This window comes from Cyprinodon tularosa, unplaced genomic scaffold, assembly GCF_016077235.1.
Source record: "Cyprinodon tularosa strain WSP-4 unplaced genomic scaffold, ASM1607723v1 ctg65, whole genome shotgun sequence".
Classification (NCBI taxonomy): Eukaryota; Metazoa; Chordata; class Actinopteri; order Cyprinodontiformes; family Cyprinodontidae; genus Cyprinodon; species Cyprinodon tularosa.
The window spans coordinates 21,828-41,456 of record NW_024039396.1 but is presented as its reverse complement, the minus strand read 5'-3'; the positions used below and the strand labels follow the sequence as shown (position 1 = coordinate 41,456).

Genomic DNA, 19,629 nt, shown 5'->3' with positions numbered 1-19,629 from the left:
AAACAGAGAGCAGAAAGAAAGCTGACGGATAGAGATGCAAATGCTTAGTGTCCAACTTGCAAGAGTAAACAAGTGGAAAGCCCCACCCTGGGCTGTTTTTTGTTTGCTAATGGTTCAGCTGTGTTGTTGCCCAGACATAGAAAGAATTGGATGATGTTAGAAGTTGGCCCATACTGAAACACACCATTAAGCTAGACATTTCCAAGTAGAGGATGTCAGGTTTGTTTGCCATTGAAACTAAAGACACATTGGCTCATCAGTTTCTGGACTATATTGGCTTTAATTGTGCATTTTTAAAATTTGTCAAAAGCCTCAAAGCATGTGCTCTAAATAAATATAACCAGACATGCGTACAGTGCCTGACACAACAATGTGGCCTGTGCTGTCAAGACTATTTACTGTGCTTCATGTTGTTCTGGCTGATGTTGCTGACTCCATATATCTTTAAGTGCAACACAGAAAGCTTAAATGGAGATAGTAAATTCAGCAGTAGGACTTACCATACTGGGCGTGGTTGAATGTCCCTGCCAGGGTTTTACATGAGGAGTTGTCCCCACCACACACTCCACACTTGTCATTCCTTGCCTTTGAGTTGAGAACATGGTCGCAGCCTGCTTGCTAAAAAGCCACAATGCAAGATAATATGAATCTTACACTTCATAGCATTTTCACAAAAAAATTATATATATATATATATATATATATATATATATATATATATATATATATATATATATATATATATATATATATATATGCCCCTTTTCCTTTAGTACCTATTCTACTTAACTTTTCTCGGGTCAGCTCTGTTTAATATAATTTGGTTAATTTCCATTGCAACTGAGTACTATTAAATATGGGAGAGATAATCATAGCAAGGCGCCCTCACAATTCAAAAAACGAAAATACTAATAATGTGATGTGATTTTTAGTGACACAAACAAAACCAAACAAAGCCATAGATCTCTGTACAGTCTTTGGCTTTTGTTAAATTACAGCGAAAAAAATGAGAGCCAGAAAAGACTGTCGGCATCACACCAAAGCTGTCCGTAAAAGCAGGGAAGAGGGAGGAAAGTCATGAATGACATCAAACTGAAGGTACAAGCAAGCAAAGGTTTGAGGGTAGGGTAAGCTGCGTAATCACAGTTTGGTGTAGTGGTCATATACAAAGTAAGTCAAATTTATAAATGTAATATGTAAGCTTTGACTAGCAAAACTCCCCCCTTCCTGTTTTCATCACAGTGAATTGTAACCAGTTCCAGATTTGTGTTACTAGTTGAAAAAATTATGAAAAAAGGCCATTATAAGACACCAAACAACCTGAACCTTGGAAAGACAAGAGAAACAATAAGAAACATTCTTCTGAATGAAAGCAGACCTTTTGGACAGAATTTTTAAAACTCAAAAATCTGAAATTTGGCAAGTAAAAGCAATGCTGATTAAATTGCAGCAAATCCATCATATTCTACCCCTTTAAACTTTCAACTTTTGTAAAATGGAACATTGATGTTTACATATACTAATGTTCCATGCTTAATTTGATAAACTACAGTATAATCATTTTGACTTGGCTTCAAAATAAGGATAAAAACATGTTCTTTCCCCTAGGCTACATTATATATGTCCCCCATATGTACATTATATATTTAAATGTTGGATAGTTTTTAAAGAAAAAAGAGTGTCCAAAAAAACAACCACAAACCTCTGATCAGTGCAGAATGGTAACCAAGAAAAGTGTAGCTAAAAAGATGCATATCAGATCTAAAAGCATGTTAAGATTGCAAGTGTTGGCTTCCCTGCAGCTATGATACTTGTTAGGAATATTTAAGCTTGTGTTTATGTCTGAAAATGTAAAATGTGTTAAAGAGGAAAAATAAACATGTAGACATACTCTGCAGAGGCCTTGAACGCAGATGTCGTAAGTGTCTGGACCACACGGAGTGCCGTCCACCACACGGTCCTTCAGCTGATAGTAAGCCATGGTGCCAGCAACCCGGCAAAAAAGCTTACAGCGATCCTTCATCAGTACTGAATGAGAACGAAACAAAAAAAAGGACAGAAATGCTGATTCTAAACTAATGCCATAATAAAGACTTAGACATGACTTGTATGCCATTAGAAATTTGTAAAACTTTTTTTTTCTTTTTTTGCAAATGTCAGCAAAGCATTGAAGCCAAATGATGGTTTGGTGCTTGGATGAAAGCCAATTTTGTCTGACAGAACATTGTCTCCAGAGTTTGCCTTGTTTGCTTGTAGAGCATCAATTAGATGAGTGAATCAACCGCAGTAAATTTACCAGATGGTAATCCTATGGGTTGTCCATCTAGTCAAGTTGCAGCTGCATGTTGCTGGGGGTTTCTTTGGATGGGGCTGCATGTGGCTTTTACAGCATTTTCTGACACCGACTTAAAATTTTCTCCCAATTCTTGCACTGCAGATCCTGGAACTAGTGACGTGTCCAGACTATAAAGTGATTTAAAGCTCATAATGTGTAGCAGATCCTTAAAAGAATTGAAGCCGATAGCTTAAGAGCAGCCTTTAATGCTATCTTAGACACTATTGGCTTTGTTCAAAATGTGAATAGTCCCACACATTCTCATCTTCATACTTTGGATCTTGTGCTGACATACGGCATAGAATGTGAAGAAATAACAGTATTTCCTCACAACCCTGTCCTCTCTGACCACTTTCTAATAACCTTCAGGATTACTTTAACAGAGTTCTCCTCCCCCAAAAGAAGGTTCAATTTTAGTAGATCTTTATCAGATAGTGCAGTTATAAATTTTAAAGAAGCGGCTTCACTTTCTCTCTCCTCTGTGTCGCTGAGCAGTGCTGCAGAGTGCAAAAGTATAGCTTATTCCCCTTCACAGGTTGATGATTTTGTTGATGGGGTTGCTAGTTCTCTGCGTACTGCCTTAGACAACGCAGCTCCTTTGAAAATGAAAACCGTTAAAAATAGAAAGCTTGCTCCTTGGTTTAATGCAGAGCTGCGTACTTTGAAGCAAAATGCTAGGAAACTGGAGAGAAAATATCGCTCCACAGGCCTGCAGGAGTCCTTCCTAGTCTGGAAAAATGGTTTACTGCTGTATAAGAGGGCCCTTTGTAAAGCAAGAGCAGCATACTTCTCCTCATTAATAGAGGAGAATAAGAATAATCCTAGATTTCTTTTTAATACAGTTGCCAAACTCACCCAGAGCCATAGCTCTGTTGAACCGTCCATTCCACCTGCTCTTAACAGCAATGATTTTATGGGATTCTTTATAAATAAGATTGATCTTATTAAAAATAAGATCATAAGCACTCCTCTATCCGCGATTGTACCTGAGGTAGTCATGGAATCTGAACCGGGTTTAGACTGCTTTGATCCAGTTGAACTTTCTGAATTAGCAAAATTATTGTCTTCATCTAGGCCTTCAACTTGTATGTTAGATCCAGTTCCAACCAGGTTATTTAAGGAGGTATTCCCTTTGATCTCCTCCTCCATTTTAGATGTGATTAATCTATCTCTGTTACAGGGATATGTACCTAAAGCTTTTAAGGTTGCTGTAATTAAACCTCTGCTTAAGAAACCGTCTCTTGACCCAGATGACTTGGTTAATTATAGACCTATATCCAATCTTCCTTTCTTATCCAAAATTCTTGAGAAAGTAGTTGCCAAACAAGTTTGCGACCACTTACACCATAATGAACTTTTTGAAGAGTTTCAGTCTGGCTTTAGAGCTCATCATAGCACTGAAACAGCTCTGGTGAAAGTCACTAATGATATTCTCATGGCCTCAGATAATGGACTTGTATCTGTGCTCGTCCTGTTGGATCTTAGTGCTGCATTTGATACAGTTGACCATAATATTCTTTTAGAAAGACTTGAATATTTTGTTGGAATTAAAGGAACAGCACTAGACTGGTTTAAATCCTATCTATCTGATCGAATTCAGTTTGTTTATGTTAATGATAGATCTTCAACACACTCAAAGGTTACCTGTGGAGTACCACAGGGATCAGTGCTAGGACCAATTCTCTTTACTTTATACATGCTCCCAATTGGTAGAGTTATTAGACAGCATGGGATTAATTTCCACTGTTATGCTGATGATACCCAGCTATATCTGTCTATAAATCCAGATGAAGCTAACCCATTACATAGATTACAAGCATGTCTTGAAGACATAAAAACCTGGATGACTCTTAACTTTCTGCTTCTGAATGCAGACAAAACAGAAGTTATAGTCTTTGGACCAGAGTCTCTGAAAAAGAAGCTGATTAGCCAGTCACTTCATTTGGATGGGATTAAACTGATTTCAGATAATAAAGTAAAAAATCTTGGTGTTATTTTTGATCAGGACCTGTCATTTAAATCCCAGATCAAAGAGGTTTCTAGAATTTCCTTCTTTCATCTGAGGAACATTGCAAAAATTAGAAATCTCCTGTCCAGGGGTGATGCTGAGAAACTAGTCCATGCATTTGTTACTTCAAGGCTGGACTATTGTAATTCTTTACTATCAGGAAGTCCACAAACTGTGTTAAAAGCCTTCAGCTGATCCAAAATGCTGCAGCCAGAGTTCTAATGAAAATTAAAAAGAGAGATCATATCTCTCCTATCCTGGCTTCTCTTCATTGGCTTCCTGTTAAATCAAGAATAGAATTTAAAATCCTCCTTCTCACATATAAAGCCTTAAATGGCCAAGCTCCATCTTATATCAGAGATCTGATTGTTCCTTATGTTCCTAACAGAGCACTTCGCTCTCAATCTGCAGGTTTACTAGTGGTTCCTAGAATTTCTAAAAGTAGAATGGGAGGCAGATCTTTTAGTTATCAGGCTCCTCTCCTGTGGAACCAACTACCAGTTTTAGTCCGTGAGGCAGACACTCTGTCTACTTTTAAGACTAGGCTTAAAACTTTCCTTTTTGATAAAGCTTATAGTTAGGGTGGCTCAGGTTATCCTGAGCTCTCTCTCTATATTTATGCTGCTATAGGCTTAGACTTTTGGAGGACATAGGGACCCCCATTTCATCATTCTGCTTCATTCTCTCTCTGTTCTCCTATTCTGCAGAATCTGTTTGTTCAATCTCTAACCTTCTGCTCTCTCTGCTTTTCCTCAGAGTAGCTTTGCCTCGTCTGTTCCTGTTTGGCTGTGACGTCATCCAGGAAAGAAACATCAGCTGTGCTGCTTCCATCAACACCCTTGTTTGTAGATGTTGGAGATCGGCCTGTCTTCAGGTGTGGTCCTGTTTCTCTGGCCGTGGCTGGGTGGATGTGCTCTCTTCATCCTCTGGCATGGGAGCTGCCTTGGAGCTCGTCTGCCTGGCTGTGTGTTTCCTGGACGGGGCCGCCTTTTACAGCTGCTTGTATCTCTGCTTCTGTCTCCTTGAACCCCAGTCGGCCTTGGCAGATGGCCGCTCACACTAAGCCTGGTTCTGCTGGAGGTTTCTTCCTGTTAAAAGGGAGTTTTTCCTCTCCACTGTCGCTACAAGCATGCTTAGTGTGAGGGATTGTATTTGAGTCAATGAGTCAATGCAATCAACTGGTTTTCCTTAGATAGAAAACTTTGTATCAATTTGACTGTATGATCTGGTTGAACTGTAAAGTGCCTTGAGATGACATGTGTTGTGAATTTGGCGCTATATAAATAAACTGAATTGAATTGAATTGAAAAAGAGCAATGTCAGCGGTTAGTACAGTTCATTCTTTAATCAAGCTTAAATGCTTGTCGGTGTGTTTCTAAATTTTGGGGGATTTGGATAAGAAGATTCTACCTGTTTCGAAGTAACAAATTTGTATACTTAAAGCTTGGTTTATGCTTGAAGCATCTATGAGGTAACCTGACTCCGCCAGATGGATTTGCTCCCCATATCCATCTGGAAATCTTCCGTTGAAGTAATTTTGGGAAGGGGCGAAAATACTGGTTAGCTGATTGGCCTATGTTGGTGATAGACGGGCCAAATAAACCAATCAGATCAAAGAAGCATATGACGTACCAACATAGCGACGACGAAGAGGAGGCAATTGACAGAACAAAAACTTGCCGAAACCAGTCGGGAGAAGAGCAAAAACATCTTTTCCTCTGAGAAAAGCCTCCAGAGCAGTGTTTTGCTCTTCTTTCAGTGAAGAAATACTCTGTAATTCCGATAAAACTTGGTCGATAGCCAAGCTAACGCTAGTTTCATCGGCTGAAGCCGCCATGTTCTTTAGACTGAACTGTCATGCTTCTCGTTGCGTCACACCTCAACCCGCCTCAAAGCCAACGCTGATTGGACGTTAGTTTAGTGAACGGCTCCAAATTTTCTTTAACAGAGAGCCTCCAGACTGATCTGCGAGTGAAACCTTGAAAGCTCGCGAGATCAGGATGGTCTCACAAGGCTATCTATGAGGTCCATGGGGCCAAATTCTGTAATTTTGAGCTTTAAACAGTAAATATGTTCATGCTTACCAAAATTAGATATGTCAATTTTGTTTTGTTACTTTATGTTACTTTTAAGTACTGCGACATTTGTTCTACACCTGTGTGTTTACTTACTGCCGCTGTACTTTGGGACCCATCTGACAGAGGGAGGTAGACCGTTGATATTAAAGTGCTTGCCGTCAAATTGAGAACATTGCTCTTCTCGGAAATCCTTCTTTCCTCGTGGACATGGCTCAGTGTTGCAGGAGCGGAACTTCATCCTGCGGCCCACGCAGAATCTCCCACCATTTCTTGGCCTACAAGCAGAAGATTAAGATCGAGGAACCCATGGTAGCTTTTTCTTTGTTTATATATATATATATATACACTATATTGCCAAAAGTATTTGCTCACCTGCCTTGACTCACATATGAGCTTAAGTGACATCCCGTTCCTAATCCATAGGGTTCAATATGACGTCGGTCCACCCTTTGCAGCTAGAACAGCTTCAACTCTTCTGGGAAGGCTGTCCACAAGGTTTAGGAGTGTGTTTATGGGAATTTTTGACCATTCTTCCAGAAGCGCATTTGTGAGGTCGCACACTGATGTTGGACGAGAAGGCCTGGCTCTCAGTCTCCGCTCTAATTCATCCCAAAGGTGTTCTATCGGGTTGAGGTCAGGACTCTGTGCAGGCCAGTCAAGTTCATCCACACCAGACTCTGTCATCCATGTCTTTATGGACCTTGCTTTGTGCACTGGTGCACAGTCATGTTGGAAGAGGAAGGGGCCAGCTCCAAACTGTTCCCACAAAGTTGGGAGCATGGAATTGTCCAAAATGTCTTGGTATGCTGAAGCATTCAGAGTTCCTTTCACTGGAACTAAGGGGCCAAGCCCAGCTCCTGAAAAACAACCTCACACCATAATCCCCCCTCCACCAAACTTTACACTTGGCACAATGCAGTCAGACAAGTACCGTTCTCCTGGCAACCGCCAAACCCAGACCCGTCCATCAGATTGCCAGATGGAGAAGCGCGATTCGTCACTCCAGAGAACGCGTCTCCACTGCTCTAGAGTCCAGTGGCGGCGTGCTTTACACCACCGCATCCGACGCTTTGCATTGCACTTGGTGATGTATGGCTTGGATGCAGCTGCTCGACCATGGAAACCCATTCCATGAAGCTCTCTGCGCACTGTTCTTGAGCTAATCTGAAGGCCACATGAAGTTTGGAGGTCTGTAGTGATTGACTCTGCAGAAAGTTGGCGACCTCTTCGCACTATGCGCGTCAGCATCCGCTGACCCCGCTCCGTCAGTTTACGTGGCCTACCACTTCGTGGCTGAGTTGCTGTCGTTCCCAAACACTTCCATTTTCTTATAATACAGCTGACAGTTGACTGTGGAATATTTAGGAGCGAGGAAATTTCACGACTGGATTTGTTGCACAGGTGGCATCCTATCACAGTTCCACGCTGGAATTCACTGAGCTCCTGAGAGCGACCCATTCTTTCACAAATGTTTGTAAAAACAGTCTGCATGCCTAGGTGCTTGAATTTATACACCTGTGGCCATGGAAGTGATTGGAACACCTGATTCCAATAATTTGGATGGGTGAGCAAATACTTTTGGCAATATAGTGTATATATATATATATATATATATATATATAATGCAGCCATGTCTTTCTTACTTACTCAGGTTTGTTGCAATCTCTGGTAGTGCTCCTTGTCCCACCACCACAGGACCTGGAGCAAACACTGTAGGGCCCCCAAGGACCCCACTCTCCGTTCACAGCCTGCATGTCCAACTCCTTGTTGATACACATCCCATGTTTGCAATACTGCATGTAAAAACAAACGCACAGGCAATTGTGTCAACAACTGTGGAGGGGAATGTTGCAATAAGGAACACCAACAGAGAAGAGGTGCCAGTCCTCGGCACCACTTCAATATCATCTAAATACAGACTAAAAATAATACTTTACCACAAATCATCCTTTAGCCATTTCCTAAAATGTATCCAATTTAGATCTAAAAGGACTAAGGCTGCCCTGACATTAAGTCTACGGCAGACGCGTTTTCCTTTGTGTGTAACTAAATTCCCCCCTGAATGACTCAGATATCAGGGGGTCCTGTTTGCTGAAAGAATGCAGGATAAGACGGCGTCTGTCTGGGTACGTAACCCGCCGCCTGCACACACAGGTGGTGGGCAGTGGCACTGTGATAAGGAAACTCTGGAGATTTGATAACAAGGGGGACAAAATGTATTACTAGCTCAACATAAGCAACTACCTTATCCTGCTCAGTAAAAGTAACTAAACTGATAGCCATAAAGTGAAAGAGCACTGGTACCTGTTTTACATATAACATTTATTCCTAGGATATGACATCATACCTAAGAAAATGCTTATAAGCGAGACACACTGTCTGAACTTAATCCTTGCCAGATGGTATGCAATTAGTATTTTTTTCTTTCATTCTGCAGTATTAATATTTTTAAAATGCACCAAATCACCTCAGAGAGCATCTGAACATGTCTGTGCATCAATATTCAGCCAGTTGGAAAATATTGTTTGCATACAGTGAATTCACTATATGTAAGAGTGATTTCTAAGGGCAATAGTGCTCCTCAATGTGGATGTTATCATGCCATGAAGAAGTCAGGTATACTTATGATAAGTGAAGCTCAGGCCTTCTACAGATCAAGAAAGACTTAAACTTAAAGCAGGTAACAGGAAGGCTGAAGCATGAAGACAACTTGCTTTATTAGTTTGAGAATTCAACCTCTTTGATCAAACAGATTGGCTAAGGAAATGTTTACAGTAAGGTTAGGAAATTTATCGGCTTTTTCAAGTAATCACATTTGTTGTTTATGAGGAATACCGTTTGTAAAATGGATTTTTTTCACCTATGCACTCCAAAAGTAAGTTAGGAAGACTGGGAGATCAGAAATTAGCATTTGATCTTTGCATCTCTAATTTCAATAATGTAAATCAAAAAGAGAAATGGAAACATGTCAACATATCTACTTTGGGATATCGAATGTAGGAGATATTGGATGTATGTTTCATTAGAAATATAAACAGTTTTGACTTTGAAATGAAATCAATTATGAATGATTGCAAAGAGAATCACCAAATATTTCTACAAAACCTGTCACTGCTGCATCTTCCTTGAACACTTGGTTTTCACTTTTCTTAAAAACCAGAGATTTTAATGGTTGTGTGTTACATCTGTGCACATTCACAGACAGGTGTTAGGGGTTGCACGAGTTGCAAATGTTTACAACGTCAAGATTTGTTTTCACAATTTTTGGCCCAGTCCTTAAGTCTGAGCCAACAGGAAATGCTAACATCAAGTGATCATTTTGTTGTAGCATTTTCTATCTAGATTTGGAACAGTAATTTATCAAATGGCGCTGACAAGAATGTGAAGAAGCGTTATTCCACACAGTAAAAAAAGACAATAAATGCATGTCATTGCTAGCTGAGCATCAACAAAAAGAAAACACAAAATAGAGTCCCTTCCAAAGGCTTGTAAACTTCTTTTCTATTCCACGATGTCATTTAATGTTACAATATGACCAGGATTTCACATAATAGATAAACACAAAGTAGTGCATTGAAGGGAAGAAAAAAAGCATGCATCCCATACTGCACTTTTTAAAAAAAAAAATTCTAATCTCTGATGTGTATATATATATATATATATATATATATATATATATATATATATATATATATATATATATATATATATATATATATATATATATATAATGTATAACCGTTTAATGCAATTGCAGTTGCTAGTGTTTCCTGTAATGGAAGTTTTTTTTTTTTTGCCACTGTCTCATTCAATAAATAGAATAACACAAGTTTAGTCAAAGGACAATCAGACTTCCTAAATAGCATCTTTGTCTTAGCATAGATTCTCATCTGGCTTTACGACGGGAACTCAAGATGTATAACTGTTTGAAATGCTTTTATCTAATCCATTTTGTTGTAGTCATTACTGGAAACTGATTGTTGTTCTACCATAATGAGAACCTCTGCCTCAGTCTGGAGTATTTTGTAGTCTCTAACAGTTTCTCTACAAGGATTTTCCTATATGTCATCTCCATACATCCTTCCATTAACTCTCATCAGTTCCCCCATTCCTACTGGACAAAAAAAGTTTTATCCACAGATTAATAACCTAGATAAACAGCAGAGTTGATGTGTGCAGAATGCAGAATTTTCAGTAACAAGTTGGGGGGAAGAATGCAGTCAGTCTTATTAGATGAAAACACTTCTTCCAAATTTCTGCTGTGTTTCCTCCAGAGCTTTCTGGAACCTAAAACATCATTGTACAGCTTTCCTTTTTTCTCACCATACTTTCACAAATGCAAGATAAGTGGAGGGGGGGGAAAATTGTATTTTCCTCTCAATAGATTCCTCCACCTGAGCTCTGAAACTCTGCAGTTCCCCCAAAGTCACCCTCTTTGTCTATAATTAATGTTTTCTTTTAACAGCCTCAAAGTTCAAGTAGATGGTAGGGATGCAAACAAATAATTGACTTATAATTAATGTTAGATTAATGATTTATTAGATCAAAATTTATTATATCTGATTGATTGATAACATCTGCTAAAAATAATTTTATTCGGTGTTGACGGTGTAGAGGGTCTCCTTATTCATTCCTAAGTGCAGCCTCACTCAATTTACAAAAGAAGAAATGCCTAAGCAGAGGAATGCTAGAGCAGAAACATAGATTGATCCAGATTAATACACAATATAACAAGAATTCAAAATAAACTTAATGTGGGTTGGTTTGTAAATATAAACACTCGATAAACTCCTTAAAGTATCACAGAAAAAACAGAAAATTTAAGGAGCAAATTCACTTCTGTGCTTGGAAAATGAGGCTGCTGCAAAAAAGTAAGGAGCATAACTTTAGTTACATGAAAGAAAGAGACATGCTACAGTAGCAATAAGGACACTAAATGGCTGAGGCTTTTGTGCGTTAAAAGCATTTTGTCTTTGTAAAATCAATCAACTATAGATTAATCCATTAGTTAATAATTCCTAGAAGATGCCAACATTCGGTAGGTTTGGAGTTGCATATTTTCAATTTCCAAATAATAGATTGAATAGAGATGGTGAAAGTTTTAATGTTGGAATTATACAAATAAATAGACATAAATCATTATTTCCTCATTCCTTTTTAAAGTTTAGATTTGAGTCTGTATAATGGAGAATTTCCTCCTCAGATTGATTTTTGACATACTGAGACAAATCGCCAAATAAAATACTTTTTAAATCGTAACAATTCATTGTTTGATATATAAAAATATATAAAAAGAGCCCATTTACTGTAGATTAGATTAGATTAGATGAGCTTTATTGATCTCACAGCGGATAAATTCACTCGTCACATATTGGCATAGAAGTTACAAAAGGTGCAAACAGGGAGGAAAAAGTTGATGAAGGTTCTCAGTCATCCAGGTCATGGTCATTCCGTGAAAATTCAAAAAATATCCACTGGACTTGGTTTTCAAGATTTGAAGACGTTTCGCCACCTCTCCAGGAAGCTTTCATTTGAATCGAGAAAGCTTCCTGGAGAGGTGGCGAAACGTCTTCAAATCTTGAAAACCAAGTCCAGTGGATATTTTTAGAATTTTTACGGAGGGAGGAAAAAGGTGCATTAAGAATAAGAATAAGCAATATATATACAGTATATCAAGATAAATAGGATTAAGGTGCAAGTGTACATGTATCGCACACAATGAAAAACAAAATAAAAAATAAGTTACTATGATAGTAACTGTTTATGAGCCATTTTATGTTCTAAACATTGCTTTCCACTTCCTAAATAAGCATTGCGAAGCCTGTGGGATAGTAAAAAGTTAAAATCACATTATTTTTATGAAAAGTTTACAGTAGAGTTTTTCTCCATTCACAGATCCCCTCCCCCAAACATACTTAGTGACTTGAAACCCAGACCTTAGCATCTCTTATTCATTTCCACCCATCCCCCTTATCTTCCTTATGGGAAATCACCAAAGCCACGTAGAGACCACCACAGTGCAACCAGGGAGCCGGGCCCAAAAAGCTGTCAAACACAAGGAGGACTGTCTGTCACAGAGCATCAACAGACTTTGTAAGCCTCTGTGGCATTCCGCTATCCATGCTGACAGACTGTGTTTACAGCCATTTTGTATGGCTTGAAAAGGTGTTTTTAGAGGAGAAAAAAAAAGGAGACAAAAGGGCAACAGAAAGGGAAAAAAAAAACATCTGTGAGAGGTGATCTGTGAGCATGTGAACAAGTGTGAGTGTGCACAGGTCTGAATGTGTGTTAGAAGGAGGGAATGAATGAATGCTGAGGGGTCTGGAGACATCTGGGGGCCATGCACAGTTCCAATTAGCCTCTTTCTAAAAGAGTGCAAACACACTTTAAAAACACTAAGGTGGAAAGCACTCTGCAAAGTTCAAACAAGCAGTACAGGCGCTTTCCAAGAAAGATTGACAAACTTTGCACTCAGTTGGGTATATTGTGAGACATTTGAAGGTCCTGTGAGAGAAGCAAAGCCAGCTGTGACAAACATGTGTGTTAAATTAAGAGTTCCACGCTGCCTTACCGATACATTTCATGTGTTGAATCAAAAAAGGGGGATTTGGGCTATAAATGCATCCTACATTTTCCCCATTAGGAAATTCATAAACATTTTAATCACTTGGTTCTGAGCTAAAATTTAAGAAGCCTAAAATGCATCAGTTGGACGTATGAAAGAGAATGATTCTATACAAGTTAAATGCAAGAGGGAGCAATGACTACAATAGCATCTGCTCTGAGCTTTTCAGCTTGCTTGTTTTAAAGCGGTCTGTAATTGTCATGAAGCTACAGTAGAGAGCACCTCACCCCAAAGCCATACATCACTGCAGGAATGAGAAGGCAGCAGGCTCCGCTCTTTCATTTTAGCGCTGCTGTTTCCAAAATACATCACCTTTCATGTTGTTGTGTTGTTCTCCTGGCTGTGGATAGGGAGTACTCTTTAACCTCCAGCTACGGCTTGGGAATGATGTGTGTGCTTATGTCTAACTGCTAACAAGAGCCTTCTGTCTGATAGAAACATAATAATACCTAGAGTCAAATATCAACCTGGCAGATTATAATCCACATATTTTAGGATCTGACCTGAGAACAAGGAGGGTGTATTCAAGTTAGAAGTGCTTTGGTCAAGATGTTTGGCCCAGACCAATGCCTCATTTTTCATTTGGTCCGTTTTTTTTATTCAAATTGCTCTTTTTGCAGGTGGACTATAACTTATAGCAAAGCCACATGGGAATATTTGTCAGAAATGACTGCGACAGGACAGAGAACAGTCCCGGAAATAGAGGGTGGCTACTATAGGAGTCCTGCATGAAGCACCACTGCTTTAGCCTTGTGGGACCATCCTGATCTCGCGAGCTTTCCAGGTTTCACTCGCAGATCAGTCTGGCCACTCTTCGTTAAAGAAAATTTGGAGCCGTTCACCAAACGAACGTCCAATCAGCGTTGGCTTTGAGGCGGGTTGAGGTGTGACGCAACAATTTAGTCTAAAGAACATGGCGGCTTCAGCCGATGAAGCTACCGTTAGCGTGGCTATCGAGCAAGTTTTATCAGAATTACAGAGTATTTCTTCACTGAAAGAAGAGCAAAACACTGCTCTGGAGGCTTTTCTCAGAGGAAAAGATGTTTTTGCTCTTCTCCCGACTGGTTTCGGCAAGAGTAGCCTGGCTTGTGGTTGTGTTTTCGTCGTCGCTCTGTTAGTACATCATATGCTTCGTTGATCTGATTGGTTTATTTGGCCCGTCTATCACCAACATAGGCCAATCAGCTAACCAGTATTTTCGCCCCTTCCCAAAATTACTTTAACGGAAGGTTTCCAGATGGATATGTGGAGCAAATCCATCTGGCGGAGTCAGGTTAACACTGCTTTGCATATTTAGGCTGTTATTACATAATCTTTTAAAATTTAAAGAGAAGCTCTTTAGTATACGTAGATTTAAAAACTTTTAATAGGTGATTTTGTGATTCTGTTGGAGAATGTGTCCATTAAGCAGAAAAAGAGTCATTGCTTACTAGCATACAGCATTGCTACTCTACAGACAATAGAACAGATTTAGAATAGAATAGGAAATCCCTTTAAAGTCCTACAGTGGGGAAATTGTGGCGTTACAGCAGAAAAAGGTTATAGCAGAAGTGGACCCACGATGTGGATGAGGAAAATTGTATAGAAATAATAGTATAAGTGACTGAGGTTCAACACTGCATTTACAACTACGATGGCTGGCTAAGTCCAAAGGGATTTGGGTCGGACCGAAGCAGGTTTTTATTCATACTTAGTCCTATTGTTTGTTCTGGACTAAAGTTTGCTGGTCCTCTTTCACTGCACAACAGGTCTGGAGCAAACTATGATGCGTTTAAAGCAGACCAAATGTATGTAGGTGTGAAAACACTAAGAGAGGAGACACTAAATATGTCAAATAACAGCTTTTATTTCAGAGGGAATTTACATATTTTTTATAATTTTTACTTTTTTATTAATTAGATGTAACTGTTTGTTTTCTAGTACAAAGGGTGTGAAGTAAAGGAAGAGAAACAACACAAAACAGAGGAAGGAAAGAGAGAAATGACTGTGACCTGAAGCAAACTCGCCTTTTATCCCCTAGCCTGGTTTCCTAAGTTCAGTCTACCTCTCTATAATTCATACATGCGGCACATCTTGTAAAGAAATGCAAAGGGTGTCATTAGATGGAAAGAGCAGTGTGGCTGAATCAGCTGTTACCCTCACATGCACCTCAAGGCTTTACTTTTACTGCTGGGGTGTTTTTCTTATAATCCTTAAAACATCTCAAAGGAACTGCTTATTGAAACTGGCATCAAAACTGTTCAATTTCAATGCTAAGATTCTTAACTTTCCATTGTTATTGATCAAATCTGCTGGTGTATTTCTCCAATAGTCCTAGGTGAGAGTTATTTTGTAGTTATTGTTAGTTCATTATACATATTACTTATTCTAATAAAAACATGTTTCTTTATTTTTATCATAAAAAATAAATTCATCAACAACAAATAACTATTTTAGATAACATCTACCAGTCTTTAATGACTATAATTAATAATTTAGATGATTAATTATAGTTTATTAACCACATCTTGCAGTAATATGGATATTTAAACCAGTTTTGGACCTTGGTTTAAATTGACCTCTAGTTAATCTCAGCAATTTTAATTTACAAAATTAATTGGTTATTAACATTGAACAACCAAACCACAGGAAATCTCTGTATAATCAAGCTCTTATACAGCACAAAAAGGGTAGTTTAGCAATAGCTATCTGAGGCAGCAGATCAATGAAATAAAATAAACACAAACAAAGGACACACTACCAGCAGCAAATATCAAATAAATGCCTGATTGCTACACCGTAATTGGTTATTTCTTTCACCTGCTGTTTTCCCTCCATGCCACAATTATCATTAATTCCTCTCACCTGTTTCCTTTGCTCTATATTCTGTTCAGCCTGAGAATTCAGGGACAGATCCTGGTGGCCAGTGGAAAGAGGGTTTTGTGTCTGTCTCCTCTCCTAATCGTCCACTTTTCCTCCCTTGCTGAGTCCTCTGTGTTTTTTGGCTCTAGGGAGGATCAGTTTTTATTCCAGTAAGCCTGGCTCCAAGGTGGAAACCAGTTTAAATGTCCTGCTCAAGTTATGGTTTCACGTTCTGTCTCTGCTACCCTCTACCACTAAGCCTGCCCTTCTGCACCTGATCCTGTCTGCTCCTATGTGTGTCCGCCTGGTCACGCCTCCGGACTCTGTTGGACTGCTGCACCGGGGACACCCAGAGTGTCCCCGGTGCAGCAGTCCAGCAACCCTAACCTTAACTCTTGCCCCTTTGTAACCCTAACTCTTCAGCGGCTGAAGAGTGACGCAGTCCTTCTCCCTTTCCATGGAGATGGACTGGACTGTTTAATCAGGTAAGTGGTCACTAACCTGTGTTTCTCCCACAGAGTGTCTGAGGCCCCGTCCACACGAAGACGAACCCTGGCCTAAACGCACTAATTTTTCACTAAACCAGCCTCTCATCCACACGAAGCCGGCGTTTCGGGGGTCTGTAAACGATCTTTTTTTTATTCAGCCTTCAGAGTGGGAAGATTTCGAAGAGCCGTTTTCGCGTTTCCATCTTTACGCTCTAACCGCATATTTTTTTTTTACACGCATGCGTCATAGCGTCGCCTCTAAACACGCATGCGCGACCAGTATCACAACAACAATGGCGCCGTTGCTGCTAATGCTACTCACCCTGCTGTCGGGCTTACAACAGAATCTTCTTCTTCTGGAATATCTCCAGGAAGAACAGAGCAATATCGACGACATAGTTCAGCACCTGAATTTGACTTAACCACGAAAATGGACCCGCAGGGCAACCATGTATAAATATTAGTGCGCATGCCCAACATTTCGTCGCTTATTTTTGCTTTGGCACCACAGCGCCACTTACAGGCCTGGCATACATTTTGCAGCGTTTTCATGCATTCGTGTGGACGCTCACATTTATTTTACGTCTCCGTCTTTACGGCAAACATTTTGGAAAATATCAGCGTTTCGTGTTCGTTTTGACTTCGTGTGGACGGGGCCTGAGATTGGGCGGTGCCCCGCCCCCCTCCTGCAGCAGCCACCAGTCACAGATCTTAGCAGCTCCACTTTATTTTCAGTTTGTTTATGTTTTTGTTCTAATAAATGTTTTGAACTTTCCTACTGGCTGTCTCACCTTGAATACTGGGTCCATCCTGCCCGGTTCTATGACAATAAATCCTGCTGGAGCAGATAGCAGCATTAAAATCTATTTCCAATTAAGCCTGCCCAGACGGGGTAAAAGTAGCAAAGAAAAACAAAGATTTTACTTTTTGTTGCTATTTTATTTATTCTAATAGAGAAGAAGCTTAGAGGTCCTCATGGCAGCTTGTGGAGAAGCAGCAGGCTTGGTTCAGGAAAAAAGTGGAAAAGCAGGCTGCCGCAATTTTTGGCTCATGCATAGTTGTAGCTTCAAGGACGAAGAGCAGGCTGCTACAGTTCTCTTTTGGCGGCGGGCGGCATCCTTCCTGGCTTCAATTCGGTGTGTTTTACAGCACAAAGGGGACGAGGCAGGGTGCGTGGTCCAAGTTGCAACAGCAGCTTCGATGGCGGCTTTCAGGCTAGTTAGTTAGTTGGCAGCAACGAGGGGGCAGTCAAACGAGCAGCCTACATGGTTCTTGCGGTTTCAGTTTTGCCATCACAAGAAGGCCCAAAAAACAACCAGGTACTCTGACAGCTTCGGAAATAAAGGGACAATTGTCATCTTGAAATATTCGGGTCTTCCCCATTTCAGTCAAAACAGAGGAAGCGATGTCTCAACGGGCTCTCTTAATGCACATTCCAAGCTTTAAGAAACTTTCTTTAAAGAAATGAGGAGGAGGAGTCATTCTTATAGCTATGCCAGCAAAATGTTACACCATTGAACATACTGTATTATCATGATACATAAAACTTCAACTGAGGGTCATCTTTCTCATCACAACATCAGCTGCAGAGACTGACCCGTGCAGGGCTCAGTCTTGGCTTTTATCACTTCTGGTGTGATGTCAGAGCTGCAGGGCTTGCTGGTTGTTGTCTTTACAATTTGTTATAGCTATATCAGCCCTAAAGAGACGAGGTACAGCTTGTACTGATCACCACACTCTCTGTAGCTATCACAGAGCATCACTAAAACACAAAAGAACAGGCCACAATTAAAAACAGGGATTTTTTTGCTAAAGGCAAAACATCAAACCACTACCAGGCACCCTGATTTAAAACTGAGCTATTGCCAACTGTTCACGTTTGAATAAACATTGCCTTGCACCAAAAGGTCCCTGTTTCGAATCATGGCCTGTTCTCTTGTCTTTTCCTGATGCTCTGTGCTCTAGCACCAAAAGCAACCATCTGGCCTTCTATTCATCTAACCTTACCTGAGCCAAAATTTATTTGGTGGACTGGCCAACTGGCTGCAGCACAGATGTCCTGAACTGACACACCACGGAACAAAGCCCAAGAGGTGGCCATGCTTCTGGTAGAATGGGCCCTCACCCCTTTAGGGGGCTCTGATCCTGCGCACCTATATGCCAGAGATATAGCCTCTACAACCCAGTGTGCTAATCTTTGGCGGGAGACAGGTTTGCCCTTATGAGCAGTAGCCCAGGATACAAACAGAGGGTCAGCTCTTCTAAAACAGGCTGTCCTGTCCACATAAGCTCTTAAAGCTCTCACTGGACATAAGCAATGAAGCTTCTGCTCATCTGCTGAAGAGAAAGGGGGTGGATGGAATGCCAGCAATTCCACCATCGAACACCTATATGCTGAATCCAACACCTTCGGCACAAAAGCCGGGTTGGGTCTCAAGCACACCTTAGAGAGCCCGGGTGCCCACTGTAAACAGGCCGGACTGACTGAAAGTGCATGCAACTCACTCACCCTCTTAGCCGTAGCCAACGCTAAGAGCAGGGCAGTTTTCAATGAAAGGAACTTTAAGCCAACACCCTCCAAAGGTTCAAATGGTTGATGACAGAGGGCATCCAACACCAGAGAGAGATCCCATAATGGCACCAGAGGCTTAGAAACTGGTAACTTACGTCGGGCCCCTCTCATAAAACGACACACTAAGGGGTGCTTCCCCACAGGTTTATCACCAAACCCTACATGACAAGCAGAGATTGCGGCTAAATAAACCTTAATTGTTGAAAAAGCCTTACCCTTCTCCAACAAGCTCTGCAGAAAGCAGAGCACGTCCCCCACTGAACACTGAAAAGGAATGGTCTGTTTTTCCTCACACCATTCCTCAAACACTCGCCATTTACCACTGTAAAGATAGCGAGTAGAAGAAGCCCTAGCATTCTGTATGGTGTCGATCACCTCTGGGGGGAGGCCTGTTGCATTTAAATTCCACCTTTCACGGGCCAGGCCCAGAGAGCCAGGTGATCTGGGTGTGGATGATAAATCTCCCCTTGAGCCTGAGACAGCAGGTCCCTTCGAACGGGGAGGGGCCATGGTTCGGCTGACAGGACTTGGATTATCTCCGCCACCCAGGCCTTCGATGGCCACCAGGGAGCCACCAGAATCAAAGACAGCCCCTGTTCCCTCACTCTGACTAGAGTTGGGGATATCAGGCTGAGAGGAGGGAAAGCATAAAGCAACGCGTCTGGCCATGGGTGCGCCAGCG

At 40.6% G+C, this 19,629-nt stretch overlaps 1 protein-coding gene across 1 annotated transcript in view; it reads right to left on the bottom strand.

The window, feature by feature from the left end:
• Positions 1-19,629, bottom strand: part of LOC119799131 (A disintegrin and metalloproteinase with thrombospondin motifs 20) — a 103,359-nt gene that overhangs the window by 64,866 nt on the left and 18,864 nt on the right. The window contains exons 4-7 of the mRNA XM_038308911.1: positions 8,069-8,214; positions 6,515-6,696; positions 1,892-2,028; positions 501-618 (exon numbers count right to left, since the gene is read on the bottom strand). Coding sequence (XP_038164839.1) covers positions 501-618; positions 1,892-2,028; positions 6,515-6,696; positions 8,069-8,214 — 583 coding nt within the window. The remainder of the gene's footprint in view (positions 1-500; positions 619-1,891; positions 2,029-6,514; positions 6,697-8,068; positions 8,215-19,629) is intronic.